Below are 16292 nucleotides of genomic sequence, written 5' to 3'. Positions count from 1 at the left end.
CTGTCATTCTTAGTTAAAAGCCTGCCATATTTTTGTTACTGTCTTTCTATTTTGTTAATGCAAGTAATTGTATTCACTGTCCATGTAGCCTATTAGGAACCCACATGCTCTGTGTGTAAATTTTTCTTTAAATTTGCTATATTAATCTGTGACCCTGATCATTCATTCATTTAGTTAGCAGGCACTGTGGCATATGGATTTGGTGAATTCCTCACAAGATTTGGGAACTGAATACCTGGATGTTAACTCATACAAGGCTGCAAAAGTGCTTTAAAAATTACGGTGGCATTAAATAACACATGATACCAACATACTATAGAATAAAGAAGTTGTGGGAATTCCTTGGCGGTCCAGTGGTTAGGACTCCGTGCTTCCACTGCAGAGGGCACGGGTTTGATCCCTGGTTGGGGAACTAAGATCCCTCAAGCCGCGCTGTGCAGCCAAAAAAAAAAAAAAAAGTTGTGACTCTGTAATATAATGCTTTTTATATTTATCTGCAATAAATCTAGCTTTGATTTCATGTTATATCTCTTTAATAGTATGTAAAAGTGAATGCACACCTATGTGGGATTCCAAATTCTATCTAATGTCATTATCCTCTGGCTAAGTCATTGGTTATTAGTGATAAAAGCAACTTATATGTTTTTCTTTCATTTGGATGCACAGACTTAGCTACAGACACAGCTTAATAAATAGTGTACTTCTCTCTTTTGGCTAGGATAGCTTCAGAGGAGAACTGTCATTTGAAAGCTGAGCATATCAGATGGTTGACAGTGTGTGCTATGTGTACCTTACACAGGACCTGTCATCTGAGAAGAGAAAGGGTCTGTTCAATCTTTGATTCTCTGATTCATCCCATTCTGGCCCTCAGAAAGGGTAGCTAATTTTCAAGAACCACTCCCACATGTGGCTTTTGTGTAGCTAGGCATTATAGAAAAATAATAGCTGGATATTTATTAGGCACTTCCGTGTGCTTAAAAGGCACTGTGCTGAGTGCTTTGTGTACATTTAATCTTCAAAAAAAAATATCAGGTAAGTACTATTATTATCCTCATTTTGAAGATAAAGAAACAGACATATAGCTAAAGAACTTGCTCAAAGTTACATAGCTAGTAAGTGGCAGAATCCCACTCCCACTCTTAACCATACTGTACCTTGCCTCTGTGTTAAAGACCAGGTTGAATGTCAACTGCATGTTCCAGCAGCTTGTTCTAACTTGGAGCTATTGTAGCAACTCTCCTATACCATATTCTAAATGCTAGTTGAGCATATTTACACATTCATTTTATTTTCACTTTGAATTGCTGCTTTGGCCATAGAATATGGATTTATGGAGTTAATGGCTCTTGCTAGCCTTCTTTAGATAATTTAACAGTGAATGTGATATTTTTATTTTTTCCTGGGTAAGAATCCTATCGAGATATTTAAAGAGGTGTAATATAATGTCTCTGAAAAATGAACAGGGAGTGTGACCTTGTTTTTTATATTTGAAGTTCCAGAATGGGAGGAGTAAAGAACACAGACTCATGACGGGACAACCTGACATTCAGAGTAAGACCAGCTTTTCTTTATAGTCATTCTTTATAATTGATCGATAATTCAAGTACAGAATGTTGCATTTTTAGAGTTGCCTTTCTTTTATCTACATATTTTAAGCTCTCAAAATAAAATGTATTCACTGGCATTTCTAGTTATCCATCAAATTAGCTTATTTGAATTTAAACACCTCTTACTTCATCAGCTTCATCATCTTGACTATATTTTTTAAGAGATATAACATTTATACCTGAAATAGAACTATAACCAGGCCATGTTAAACATTAATCTAGCCATGGTAATGAGCCATGTTGAACCAAATATCTAGCAGCAGGAAGAAGAAAGGTTACTAGGATCTTGTTTTATAGCCCATTTAATAAATCTAGATACTGTACAGATGACATTCCCCACCCCTACAAAGAAAGGAAGAAAAAAAAAAAACCACCTAGTCATTTCAACCATAAGATTTAAGGGATTTAAAGTCCCTCTCATCGCTCTTAAAACATCAGTACTTGATTCCATCATTTTCAAGAAGTGTATTTTTTGCTTGTCTTGAGTCCTCCTTGAAGTGAGGGCTGAGACTCAGTCTCTTACTGTAGTACTTAAGAACTCCCGGAGGTGGGGCTGCATAGACAGGTAAGGAGGACTCAGTCTTCCCTGAGGAGCTTGGAATTTGTGTGCAGGGGTGATCCTGAAGGTATAGAGCAGGGCAGTGGCCTGATGGAAACTTCCTCTATATGGCAACACCTCATGACTCAGCCGACATGCTGTCTGTGTGCACCTGCAAGCATTCTGCCCAGCTCAGCCAGATGGAGCAGCTCATGCCCAGCCTTTCCTATGGAAAAGTCAGCTCTCCAGCAAAAGCTGTTGAGGAGCAAATTAATTTCTGAGGTGACAGTATGTTTCTTAAAACACTGGTGAGGTGGTGAGAATTAGCTGTTTAAAATGCGAGACCTGGTAGATTTGGATAGGAATTTAAAATAATCAGTGTTTTTTCCATTGGGTTCCCTGATGACAGGTTTACCCTTGATGGTAATTAAACAGGTGAGGCAAGTGAGGCTCCCAACAGCCCTGCAGGTCCTTAGGAGAGCTAGTTGCCTGCTTTGGCCCGGATGTGGTTCATTTGCTAGTAAAAGAGAAAAGCATCCTGATAACTTGACCTTAATCTAATAGAAGTTTAAAATAATCAAACCAAGTATTCATATTATTTTGGACTTCCAAATAGATTTCAATTGGATGATGATGATAATAACTACAGTTTATTAAGCACTTTTAGTAAGTGCTAAGTGCCCTGAACTGAGATGGACATATTACATATATTATTTTGTGTGTTTTTAAAATTCTGTTAAGCCATGATTGCTAAAATACAAAAAGATAAAGTGAAATTTCCTCTTAATTCTGAGTATCAGACATAACCACTATTAATATTTGATCTATGTACCTCTAGTAAGTATATGTAGGTATACGCACACAAACACACGTAAAATTTTTAAGTACGTTGGCTCCATATTATACATATTATTCAGTAATCTATTTTTCACTTAATACATCCTGCATATCTTTTCTTATCAAATACATAAAGATTTCTCATATCCTTTTTAACATTGCATAGTATTCCATTGTATGTATCATAGTTTATTTAACCAGTTTCATGTTGGTAGACTTCTAGTTTCTTTCTAGCTTAGCGCCATTACAAACAGTCCTTCGGTACATCTCCTTGACATTTTTGCACACGTGCTCTATTATTTCCTTAGGATAACTTCTAGAAGCAGAATGTTGGTTTAAAGGATATTGCTAATTGTCCTTTAAAAAGACTGTTTCAGGGCTTCCCTGGTGGCTCAGTGGTTGAGAGTCCGCCTGCCGTTGCAGGGGACATGGGTTCGTGCCCCGGTCCGGGAAGATCCCACATGCTGTGGAGCGGCTGGGCCTGTGAGCCATGGCCGCTGAGCCTGTGTGTGCAGAGCCTGTGCTCCGCAATGGGAAAGGCCACAGCAGTGAGAGTCCTGCGTACCGCAAAAAGAAAGAAAAAAAAAAAGACTGTTTCAACTTATACAGCATTACCATTTGAAAGTATTCATTTCCCCCAAACCTTACCAAATATTGGCATTTTCTTTGCCTGTCTTTAGACATTATTTCTCATTTTTGCAGCAGTCATAAATTAGATGCTCATCTCAGAGATTAAAAAACAAAACAAGGCAAAACAAAACCCAACGCACCCTGAGACTTCAGAAACTTGCCCAAGATCACAGGACTTGTTAGTGATGGTGCTAGGGTTTCAGCCAGCCCTTTATGGCTTCAAAACTGGTGGTTTCTCCACCTCCCTGGGACTAGTAAAGTCATTTTTTATCTACAGAGTTTGCTCTAGGTTCATCTATATTTGCTAAGCCCACTGTCCCCTATCTTACCATTGACATTTTATTTTGTGATCTCCCAATATCACTGGACTAAGAAAACATGGCCATCTGTTCTATAAGTGGCAAACCCACAAAAGCTTTCCCGTTTCTGTGTCTCTAAGGCTGTTCCTTTGAGGCACTGTGCACAATTTCAGCACATGCAGTAAAGCTATTGATATTGTTGGGTGGTTAGTTTATTAAATTCTCCCTATCAGGTTAAAACCTCACCGGTCACTGGGTCCTTACCTGGAGATGGGCAAGGGAGAGCCTTCTTTTACTTCTGTTTAAGCAGTTTTTCTACATAACCCCTGTTTAGCATGGGGACTTGTGTTTTCTTATCAGTTAGGTTTTTCAGTGTGAGGTTAGAAGCTTGGGGCTGAGTATAGCTGGGGAAAGAAAAGACAGTAGGGGGAAGAAAATAGGGAAAGAAAAATGGTGTGACATAAAGAAACGCAGCCCGCAGGAACTAGGATTCGGGCTAGTTCTCCTTCAGCTTTGTAAATGATTTCTCTCTCATCCCCCAGGAGAACCAGTGAAGACATCCATTCAGGAATCAGAAGCATTTTTACCTCAGGTACAGAATTAAATGATCTGATTTGGTATTGTATTGTAAGCACAGTATCTGTGGAGAACACTGATGGCTTTAAAAATATCTGTCCATTAAGAATTCTTTGTAACAATAGGATGCTGAGGGTGTGCTATTCTGAGAACTCTTCTGTTCTAAAGGGGAACCTTGGATGTAGCAAAGAGAAAGATGTTGAAGTGGATTGCATTAGTGAACTTTGCAGGAAAATTCCAAAGTGGCATTTCTCTTCTCAGCTGAGTGATTGCTGAATATATAAGTAAGCAGTGACACTGAACCTTGACTTGTTCTGACTTTTTCTACGCTGATACCTCTTCTCCATAATAGGAAGGCCTCCTTTTGTATTGGTTTGGAAAGATATCACTTGTACAATCTCAGGTTACTGTGGAAACATATGACCCATCTTTTCTCTGTGTTTTAAATTATCTTTATCCCACAAAGCTAAGACATGTGTAAAGAGACTGCAATTTTTATTAAAATTAAATAGAAACTGAAATAGCGTGTTGATATTGAAGGGAAATGTCAGCTGTGATGGCTTCAGCCTGTGTCTACTGAGTGAGTCACCTGCCAAAAGGAAATTTAAGGAAATCCAAAAGAAAAGATCATATGGGTGGAACCTTGAGGAAAAGAACAATGTTTAGGGTCTTTAACAATCCCTGCTTTCCTTTCCAGCACGTACTGGAAGAGAGATACAAGATGCAGAGCGAGCCCCTGGGAATCTGCCTGATAATTGATTGCATTGGCAATGACACAGGTAGGTGTGAATGCTCCAGATGAACTGATGCTCCCACAGTGAGATCACAGTGAGATCACGGCATACACAAGCTGTATTCATCGAGTGAGCCACACTAGCTGCTGTAACAAACCGATGTCAAAATGTGGTTTCACACATGAAGGGTGGTTTCTCACTCATGTTGCAGTCTGGTGCGGGTGGTACTGTAGAGCTTTGTTCCATGTGCTCATGAGTGGCGTCATCATCTGGGGGCTTTGAGTTTTCCTCAGGATCCTCTCTGTCTGGCTGGTGGATGAAGGAAGTGAGTGGAAGATCTCACAAGAGACATGAGGGACAGGCCTGAAAGTGATACGCATCATTTCCACCCTCATTCCTTTGGTTAGAACTCATGTGCCCCATCCAACCACAGTAGACAAGTTGTGTGTCAGGAAGAAAATGAAAGGAGGTTGGGGGAACACATAGCGTTGTCTCTGGCACAAAGGCCAACTTTGTGAAAGTTGGTGAGCTTCTGTCTTGTCTTTCCATGCTGGATGCTGTGGCAGGGAGGAGTCCTGGGATCCAAAGAGGGGTTTAAAATGCAAAGTTTTCTGGGCTTCAGTATTATCAGATACCCCATCATTTCACCTAGATAGACTCTGAAAGCTTTTCTGGGGAACATTAAAAATAGGTTAAATTTGTGTTCACTTAGAGGCAATGTGTTCCTTAGTTCTGTCACCCTGGACTTTGGTTATTGGCCTGAGTGTGTACTACCTGTGTGTCAACTTTGGATCTGAATCGATTCTTTTGCTCAGTTTTTGGATGTCTGATTCGAACTGAATCAGTCACTGATGATGCATCAAAAAAGAAGGAGAAGAGCCTAGATAAGTACAATAACATTCGGTTTAATTATTTATCTCTTTCTTTTCAAAAAAATTAATTAATTTATTTTAAATAAATAAATTTATTTATTTTTGGCAGCGTTGGGTTTTCGTTGCTGCATGCGGGCTTTCTCTAATTGCAGCGAGCAGGGGCTACTCTTGGTTGTGGTGCGTGGGCTTCTCATGGCGGTGGCTTCTCTTGTTGAGGAGCACGGGCTCTAGGAGCGCAGGCTTCAGGAGTTGTGGCTCGCGGGCTCTAGAGCGCAGGCTCAGTAGCTGTGGATCATGGGCCCAATTGCTCTGCGGCATGTGGAATCCATCCGGACCAGGGCTTGAACCCGTGCCCCCCCGGCACTGGCAGGCAGATTCTCAACCGCTGTGCCACCAGGGAAATCCTTATCTCTTTCTTGAAAGGATTGCTCGTTCTATTTCCACAGTTGTCCAGCTTCTCAATATTCTCTTAGAATGAGTCATAACTGTCTTCTAGGCTCACTTAGAATGTTACCGTGGGGCGGCTTCCCTGGTGGCACAGTGGTTGAGAGTCCGCCTGCCAATGCAGGGGACACGGGTTCGTGCCCCGGTCCGCGAAGATCCCACATGCTGCGGAGCGGCTGGGCCCGTGAGCCATGGCTGCTGAGCCTGCGCGTCTGGAGCCTGTGCTCTGCAACAGAAGAGGCTGCAACAGTGAGAGGCCTGCGTAACGCAAAAAAAAAAAAGAATGTTACCATGGTGAGTTTTATGGGAAGAGAATCCAACAGAAGATCAAATTAGCAAATATTAGGCTGAATTTCCCAGGATTTCAGGTATGATCTCACTTTCTCATGTCCTATATTTGGTTGGATGTGAGAAATGCTATCTCCTGAGCGATAGATGTGTCCTTTACTTATTTATTTAATTTTATTTTTCTTAAATTGAGGTGTAGTTGATGTACAAGATGTGTTCTTTCTGTTTTAGCCATTAGTATTCACATAAGAATGAGAAAATATTTTCTCAGTGAGTAACTTCCTGCTTTAAAAGAGATTGTGTAATTGTCCTCCACTTTTGGTTGTAATCAGTTCTGCTTCATGCGTTAGCAGGAAGTTCCCAACTGGACTTGGTGCAGGATGTGTAGCTGTTGTATGAGGAGAATCACAAAGATAAAGCCATGACTTGTAGTGAATTTGTGGCTATAATCCACTGTCTGCTTCCCTTGCTGAGTTAGGGGCCTCTTTTAGGCAGGGACTGAGTGTATATTTGTATTTTTCTGTATTATAGGATTGAGATCAGAGTTGAGCCCTGGAATACGACTGTGTGGGTATGAATCATGGCTTTGCCATGGCCTAGCTTGTTACCTGTGGCAGTTTTTCTAGCCTCTCTGTAGCTCAGTTTTTCATCTGTAAAATGAGTTAATAACAGGACCCACCTCATAGGGAGGTTGGGAGGAGTGAATGAGTCCTACCTGTAAAGAACTTAGGGCAGTGCCTGACACACACGCTGTAAGCACGTACTAAATGCCAGTTAATGTTATTTGTCCATTTTGTTTGTTTAATTTTAGTTGCAAACCACTGAGCTAGAACTTGCCGTGGCTTTGTGCTTGGTACATGGAGCCTGACCCAGACAAGTGAGGGACCAGAGAGCTGGACTCCTGAGGCCTGCTCTGGGCTCATGGGGGAGTGGGGCAGGTCCCCATAGCCTGGGGCTAACTGGAATAGAAGGGGTAACCCCAAGAGGGGGTAACTTTTGGGGACATATGCAGGTGGATAGCTGGGGAGACTACTACTAGTCATGGTATGAGCGGGCATGACAGAGAAAGAGAATCTGAACACAAACGCCAGGGGGAGGGAGGGCAGAGAGTGGCAAGGCCTGATGGGAGAGAAAAATGGAAAGGAGAGTAGAATCAGAATCTCTAGGAGCTGGAGCAGGGGCACCTTTGATGAGGTAAGAACAGGTATTGGCCTGAGGTGCATTTGTACATCTGCTTCCTTGACTCAAGCTCTCCCAATACAAATAACTGTGCTTGAGGCCACATCTAGATGATTGTCTAGATGATTCGTCTAGACAATTCGTCTAGACACCAGTTCGTCTAGATGATTCTGTGGGGGTTCCTTTGTCTCTTCCCTAGTTAACTTTCTCACTTGGTTAACGCTGAACATTTGGGAGGAGTGCAGGAGTCTGGCAATAAACATTATTACTAGAAATGAGGGCTCTCACTTCTTGTAATAAATCTCTTATAAGTATCACTGTATTATCTTATTGGTTCTTTTCTCTGGAGAACCCTGACTAATACAAGTTTTTGTGTGGACATATATTTTCAATTCTCCTGAGTGGGATTACTGGTAAATACCACTCCCCTCACCACCTTTTTTAAAAACTGTCTCAAATTCTCTTCCTCTTCACAGCTTCTTGCCCAGGTTCACTTCAGCAGCCCACTAATTGTTCTCTCTTCCTAAGGATCTAACTCTCTCAAACCCATTAAAAGAAAAAAAAGAAAGAAAGAAACTAACAGTAATATGGTAAGACTAACTTGAGGGTGGTAGTGATCAGGGTGTACATTTTTTTTTTTTTTTCTGTGTTGGGTCTTCGTTGCTGCGCGCGGGCTTTCTCTAGTTGTGGTGAGTGCGGGCTACTCTTCGTTGCGGCGTGCGGGCTTCTCATTGTGGTGGCTTCTCTTGTTGTGGAGCACGGACTCTAGGGCACGCCGTCTTCAGTAGTTGTGGTGCTCGGGTTCAGTAGTTGTAGCTCTCGGGCTCTAGAGCACAGGCTCAGTAGTTGTGGTGCACGGGTTTAGTTGCTCCACAGCATGTGGGATCTTCCCGGACCAGGGATCAAACCCATGTCCCTTGCATTGACAGGCAGATTCTTAACCATTGCGCCACCAGGGAAGTCCCAGGGTGTAAAATTTATTAAAAATATACTATGTGTCAGGTGCTTTGCTGATTCCTTTACAGGGATTCTCACTTAATTTTCATAAATATTACTGCAAGATAGGTACTATTATCCCCATTTTCAAGGTGAGCAAGTAGAGCACAATAAACTCCCTTTCTAACTTCTCTAGTTAAGTAATAGAGCTGGAATTTGAACGCTTGACTGCAAAGCCTCTGCTTTTAGCTACCTTGCTGTTAAGTTCCATGCGGGTGGGGAGCTTTTCCTATGTGTCTCCAGAACCTGGAACCATGCCTGGTACGTGGGAGCTCAGTAAATATTTGTTGGGTGAATGAATGAAGGAGTAAGCTCTACTGGTCTTGGTGTGTTTCTAAAACCATTCCTTTGTACCTGTAGAATTTGGAAGACTCTCTTATACCTATCTTTTCCTGTCCTCAAAAAAAAAAATCAGACTTTTATCCAGAATATGTAATTTCCGCAAACCTTTATAGATTTATACTTCCTTTATCCCATAAATGTTTATTGCACCCCTGCTATTGCAGAACACCATGCTTGGGACTTCCCTAGTTGCCCAGTGGTAAAGAATCCGCCTTCCAATGCAGGGGTTGTGGGTTTGATCCCTGGTCGGGGAACTAAGAGAAACAAATACTGTATGCTAACACATATATATGGAATCTAAAAAAAAAAATACATGGTTCTGAAGAACCTAGGGGCAGGACAGGAATAAAGACGCAGACGTAGAGAATGGACTTGAGGACGTAGGGAGGGGGAAGGGTAAGCTGGGACTAAGTGAGAGAATAGCATTGACATATATACACTACCAAATGTAAAATAGATAGCTAGTGGGAAGCAGCCGCATAGCACAGGGAGATCAGCTTGGTGCTCTGAGACCACCTAGAGGGGTGGGATAGGGAGGGTGGGAGGGAGGCACAAGAGGGAGGAGATATGGGGATATATGTATACGTATAGCTGATTCACTTTGTTATACAGCAGAAAATAACACAAAAATGTAAAGCAATTATACTCCAATAAAGATGTTAAAAAAATCATTTAAATATAAAAAGCAGTGAATGGTATAGGTGATACACCAAATCATGTTACTGCAGTAAAAGATAAGTTTGGTAGAGTACTGAAGCAAAAAGAAATAAGTTCATATTAAAGTTTGGACACATTAATTATTCAAATTAAAAACAAAAACAAAAACACCCCACCATGCTTGGCCCTTGTGAAGCAGGTATGGAGGCCATGAAGTAGAGTCTGGCCTCAGAGGCACATTGTGAACAAAGATAAGGTTATAAGGTTATTGTTTGGTGGCTCATTCTTGAGAAGAATCCTTGGAGAAGTCAGGAACCTCTTCTTGGAGCAGACATGGAGACTTAAGGTTTTGAGGCTAATTAGTTCAGTGACTTTGTGCTTGGTGTCCTCAGTGTTGCGTCACCTGTGTCAGAGACCTAGCAAAGCTAGACCTATGCGAGGCCCTGCTTTGAGGTGCCCTGACATAGCACTGGACTTTTGCTCTTGTTTGGAGCCGAGAAGCAAAAGCCTCACATCACAGACACTTGGACTCTGGACCTTGACCTAGGGCTCTGGCTGATTTTTAGGCTGCTGAATGAAAGCTGGTGTTTGCAGATTTTAAGAGGACGTGTTTATTCCTCTCTTTTCTCCCTGCTCATTCTGAAAAGCTTGAAGATTTTTCTATACTTTTAACCAGGCTAAGGCTTAGATTCTTCTAGCAGATGCTGCATGTTTCCCTGGGAAATCTTGCATAAGTAAACTTCCTCTTCTAACAGAGCAGCAGTAGTCCTGAAAGCCCGGAGTTGATCGTAGAGAGCTTTGCACTGGTATTGATTGGAGCTTGGCTGCTCGTTGGGATTACCCAGCCTCCTTTCCTCATTTTCCCTTAGTGGAATGGGCAACAACCCAAATCAGTAGCATTTTCCTGCACTGATAGATGTAAACAAATCTCAGCAAGGGGGATCGGAGCAGCCACTGCGGCCTCTGCTCCTGAGCTTTGAAGACACGTGGTAAGTGACGCATGAGATGGTAGATGGAGGCTTTGTTCCCATGGAGCGGCTACTGCTGCCTGCCAGCTTGAGTGCCAAGGAAGTGGGATCTCCCCTCTTAACTCCTGTGGGATTAGCAGACTATTAACGATAGCTTCCCTGTGGGCAAAAGACCAGGAAGTCTGTGGTGGTATGCTTTTTTTTCTGGGCATTCTTATCCTCTGAGATTAAGCAGCCATTCAGTTGGAAACCTAGCATCACTAATGAAATTTCCCTTTAAATCAGTGCTACATAGCAAACCCTTTTTTCACAGACAGCATAAAGCTAGGGTATAAAGAATTACAGGTCCACGATCCCTTACTGGAGACCCTTGCATTTCAAAATTTTAAAGTTTTAAGAGTTTAGAAAGATGACATGGCCCATATACCATAATTTATAGAACATTCCAGTGGGGTCTAGGGCAGTACCCCATAATCAAATATGTGACTATTTCTACAGCAAAAGGAATGGATATTTACACTAAGTGGAATAAAGACTATAAATAGCTTCTCATCAGTTCAGGAAAGGTTTTGCCACAAAATGAGTCAAGGAAAAGAACCTAAGTTTTTCAGAGCTTTTGGGGCCTTGGAATTGTGGATAGGAGTGGTGGGTATGTGGAAAAGCAGAGGACTTTTAGGCCACCTGAGGGACCACAGAAGCCTCTCTTGACATGTTTATTATTGATATTGTTTTCTCCTAAGAAAAGCTAGTCCAGAAGGAATTACTAGTGATCATTTGTGCTTAAAAGAAAAAAAAAAAGACATTTATAAAGTAGTTTATAATTTCGAGTGTATATGGATTGTCCAGTAACACCCCTGATTGTTGGTGTCCCTGAACAAGTGGAAAGTCAGATTTATACAAGCCCCACTCCCCACAACCCCGCTTCCTCCCTCTTTATTCTGTCTATATTCACCATCATCCTTCCACTTGGGGGCCTTTCCTTTGCCCTGTTTTTTTTTGGAACCGCAGCTGAATTGCACCTTTCCCATAATCTTCTCTCCAGGTGTCTTAGACCACACTGATCTTCCCTACTCTGATTTCCTATTTTACCTAAAATCCTACTGTTCTATGTGACATGTCAGTCATTGTTTTGTGCACATTTATACACTTTGCTTCTCTAGCAAGATTATGGGCTCCTTGAAGAACAGGAACTACATTGTATACTTCATCTGTATCCCCTCATCACAGTGTTTCTGTAACACAGGAAGAGGAACTTTGTAAAACATGAGTTTTGGGGTCAAGTGAGTTTAAGAAATAATTTGTTGGGCTTCTCTGGTGGCGCAGCGGTTGAGAGTCCGCCTGCCGATGCAGGGGACACGGGTTCGTGCCCCGGTCCGGGAGGATTGCACATGCCGCAGAGCGGCTGGGCCCGTGAGCCATGGCCGCTGAGCCTGCGCGTCCGGAACCTGTGCTCCACAACGGGAGAGGCCACAACAGTGAGAGGCCCGCGTAATGCAAAAAAAAAAAAAAGAATTTGTTCCTCTTTTAGGAGATTTGCAGTGCATGTTGGCCTTAAAGTTTCTGAGCAGTGTTCCTGTAACGAAACCTGGTTAAGTCTTGTCAAACTTGCATTTCTCATTCACATTTGACCTCAAAACTCCCCTTTCCACTAAGAATATCCTGCCCACTTGTATTGCATTCATGTGCCTTATAGTAACTTGAGCTGGGCTTATTAAAGGTGCTCAATAAGTGATCATAAATAGACTGATAAAGCATCCCCTCTTTCTTATTTATTCTATACATTTATTTAATGAATCCCTTTTTTTAGATAGTGTCAAGATAAATGTGAGCTCATCTTCGGTCAAAACACATTCTAAATGAATGAGATCATGACATTTTATTTAATTCTTTGGATTTCATCTTAGTAGTCCCCAAACGGGTGGGTAATGCTGATCCTAGCCCTTCACTAACAGCCCTGTACTAATTTCAAGGCCAGAAGAAATCCCTCATCATTTCAGGAAGTTAATAAAGGAACAGCTGAATTTTAGAGAGATAGGGCTGGGTCAGGAGTGGGGTTTCCAGGGTGGGTAGAAGGAGAAGTGGGACTAATGCAGTTGGTTGAAGCTTTATTTTCCAAACTCAACACCCATGTTTTTCTTCCCCTATTTTCAAGTAAGGACAAGGGTGTTACTGTTGATACATGGGACATAGAATCTGGCTGCTCTGAGTCCGTTTTAGTTTAGACTGTAGAGACCTCCCTCTGGTTTCTAAGGAGGTATATTCCATGCAAGAGACGCATCGCAGGCGGGCTCCATGATTTGTGGTGCAGCGGCTGCCTCTATATTCTTTAAAACTAATATATTTGAATAAGCACTCACAGTTTGCAAAGCATCTTGACAGAAATCTCAATGGGTCCTCTCAGCCACCTTCTGGAGGACACGGTATAGGCATTGGTATTGATCCATTTTATATATGAATAAACTACAGATGTACTTTGTTCAAAGTCACACTGTCACAACCCCCTTGATCCTATAAATTAGACTGGGCTATATCTGTGTTCTTGCTGGCCCGAGAAAGAACAACAGCTAGCGTCAGTCCTCACCAACTGATAGAGGAAAGATGTGCTGTTATTGGGAAGTGCCAGCTGTGATGACTTCAGGCTGTGTCCATTGAGTGACTGTTGCCACAGGGATATTTAAGGGATGCTGCGTCTTGGTCTGAGGCCCATCCAGATTTGGTGCTCTGATTGGCCTTATACTTGGCCTTGGGGACCTGTATGGATTTTGGGTTCCCCTCAAGCTTTTAGCCCTTTTCCTTCTGTTCTATTAGGTAAGGACTTCCTGCCCTAGACCTCAGATTCCCATCTCCTTCTTAGCTCTTCTACTAATATAAGTTAGTTTTTTTTCAGGACCAGTTCGTTTTTTTTCAGGACCAGGCAAGGTTCAGACCAGTAAGTGGGTGGAAGAGCCAGGACTGAAACTCAGATCTTGTGATTCCAAGACTGTTCCTCTTTCACCCGTATCACGCAGCTGCCTGCTGACTGCCTCGTGGCAGCCCAGCTGCTGCTCCAGCCAGAACCTGTGGGGAGGCCAGATAAAGAAAAGAGATTAAGACACAGGACAGCATGTATTCTGTCCAGACCTCTGCATATCAGGATGGAAAGGGAGACTGTGGCTTTCTTTCAAGGACTTTGATAAGGGACTAAATCTATCAGTGAAAAGAGGCTTTTGAGGGGAGCAAGCCAGTCTGAGATAACAAGTAAACAAAAGAGCTTTGCGTCTGGTGTTTCTCTGTTTGCTTCTGCCCCCTAGAGGAGAGAATGCTCCATGACTGGAGAGTGTGACTCCTGAAAGGGAGAGTTTGGACTAAAGCAGTGGGGATGGCATTGGGGTCCTAATCCAGGTTCTCTCACATGGTACAGCACTTTGTTTCATCCCGAGCACAGAACTGGGTACTGAAGCCTTGCCTACACCCTCAGAAGCCATGCGGTGCTGCTATGCCTTTTCTACCACTCTGAGATCCTATGTGGACAAGTGAGGTATTTAATAGGTTTTTAGCAACTGCCATTTCCTGATAATACTTACTTATCACAGGGTTTTAAGGAGGTTGGCACCTTCTTTATATCTCTTCATTATGACGTGACATATATATATATATATATATATATATATATACAAATTCATTTTTTTCACCCTTACCTACGGGCCAGGCAGAAGGAGAAAAGTAAGTAGCCTAACTACATTCTTAGGGAATGGTTATTATCATTCCCTTTTGTTGACTTACCTGGTGAAATATTTATCTGATAATGTGTACAAATCACTCCAAAATTTAGTAGCTTAAAACAACAGTATTAATTTATTTATATCTCTCACAGTTTCTGTGGGTCTGGAATTTAGGAATGGCTTAGCCAGGTTGTTCTGGCCCTGAGTCTCTTGGGAGATTGTGGTCAGATGTCAGCTGGGGTCATCTGAAGGCTTGATTGGCTTTGGAGGGGCTTCTCGGGTACTCAGTCACGTGGCTGGTTGGTGCGAGGCCTAAATTCTTCTCCATGGAGGCCTCTCCACGTGGCATTGGGGACCTGTATTGAGTGCTCTCAAGACATGGCAACTGGCTTCCCCCAGAGTGAGTTGTTCCACAGTGACCTGGCTTTGGAAGTCACGTTGTATCTCTTCTGCCACATTCCATTCATTAGAAACGAGTTACCAAGTTGGTCCACATTCAAGGGGAGGGGAATTACACTCTATCTTTTTAAGGGAGGAGTGTCAAAGAATCATGGACTTATTTAAAACCGCCATATCTGGCAGGACGTGGGTCTCCTGAGTGGAATGTTCTACAAGACTCTATGTGATTGTGTCCAGATACTGCTCATAGGCTGGGTGAATTAAATTAAGAGCGCACAAGCCAGCTCTTATTTGTCCAGTGGCTGCTTAGATTCCAGATTTTTGTTAACCCAAGGCTATGTTTCTTTTCCAACTTTTAATCTTTTTCCTGTTTCCTGCTGAGAAGCCAGAAGAGAAATTGTGATTGCTTACTTTTACTTTTATAGTTTACTAGTGGTTGGTAAAGTTGGCAAGACAAGACAGTTGAAACTATTGGTTGAAGCTGTGAGTCTCTGAATTATTTGTCTATCCATACTTCATATTGTTCCCATTTAGTGTCAAGAATTTGTAGTAAACGGTTATATGTACTTTCAGTTATTTATCTCCCCTTGACCCCTTTGTGTGACGCCTAAACTGGTATGGGATAGGACCCCTCTGTTCCTTGGTGGAAGTTATAGGTACTCTGATTACTACCATGTTGTTTGGTTCGGGGTGAATGCAGTCGTAGACTTCTGGAAGGTCATACCCCAGGGGAGGAACAGAAGTGGGTACATAGTCATGAGACAGGGAAGCAAATCCAGAGAAGTGGCTAATAGTTTGGATGACAGCCTGAATTAGGAGATTCTTGTTTAGCCTCTGGGCTTAGGACAGAATGGTTTTTCTGCTCTGAAAATGGACTAAGAACTGAGGCATCCCTCAGACAAGGAGTAGAAACTTAATGGGTAGCTCAATAGGATGTGGACTTTTTGAATGAGGAAGAGAAAGATGTCTCTCTTTGCTATTAGAAAGATGAAACAATTCGGTACCTACTTCTCCAATAAAGGCAAACTGAGCAGATGGGAACAAAGTAGATGGGTAGGATTTCTAGGGTTCCAAGGCCATAGAAACTTCTAGAAGATGAACAAAAAGATTTTTAAAAAGAGAACAGGGAATATTTTTATTGAGCACCAGGAGCTTTATTTGTATTATCTCATTTAATCTTCACAGCATCCTCATGGGGTGGGTATCTTCACTTCCACTTAAAGCT

At 42.2% G+C, this 16292-nt stretch overlaps 1 protein-coding gene across 10 annotated transcripts in view; it reads left to right on the top strand.

The window, feature by feature from the left end:
• Positions 1-16292, top strand: part of CFLAR (CASP8 and FADD like apoptosis regulator) — a 56188-nt gene that overhangs the window by 23257 nt on the left and 16639 nt on the right. For 9 of the 10 annotated variants that reach the window (XM_032638225.1, XM_032638221.1, XM_032638220.1 and 6 more), the window contains 3 exons: positions 1494-1551; positions 4454-4503; positions 5185-5266. In XM_032638225.1, coding sequence (XP_032494116.1) covers positions 1494-1551; positions 4454-4503; positions 5185-5266 — 190 coding nt within the window. Of the gene's footprint in view, positions 1-718; positions 825-1493; positions 1552-4453; positions 4504-5184; positions 5267-16292 lie in introns of those variants that run through there. The other variant, XM_032638230.1, reaches the window with a different exon arrangement.

This window comes from Phocoena sinus, chromosome 7 (assembly GCF_008692025.1).
Source record: "Phocoena sinus isolate mPhoSin1 chromosome 7, mPhoSin1.pri, whole genome shotgun sequence".
Taxonomy (NCBI): domain Eukaryota; kingdom Metazoa; phylum Chordata; class Mammalia; order Artiodactyla; family Phocoenidae; genus Phocoena; species Phocoena sinus.
The sequence above is the reverse complement of the archived record's forward strand: the minus strand, read 5'-3'. Positions and strand labels throughout refer to the sequence as shown.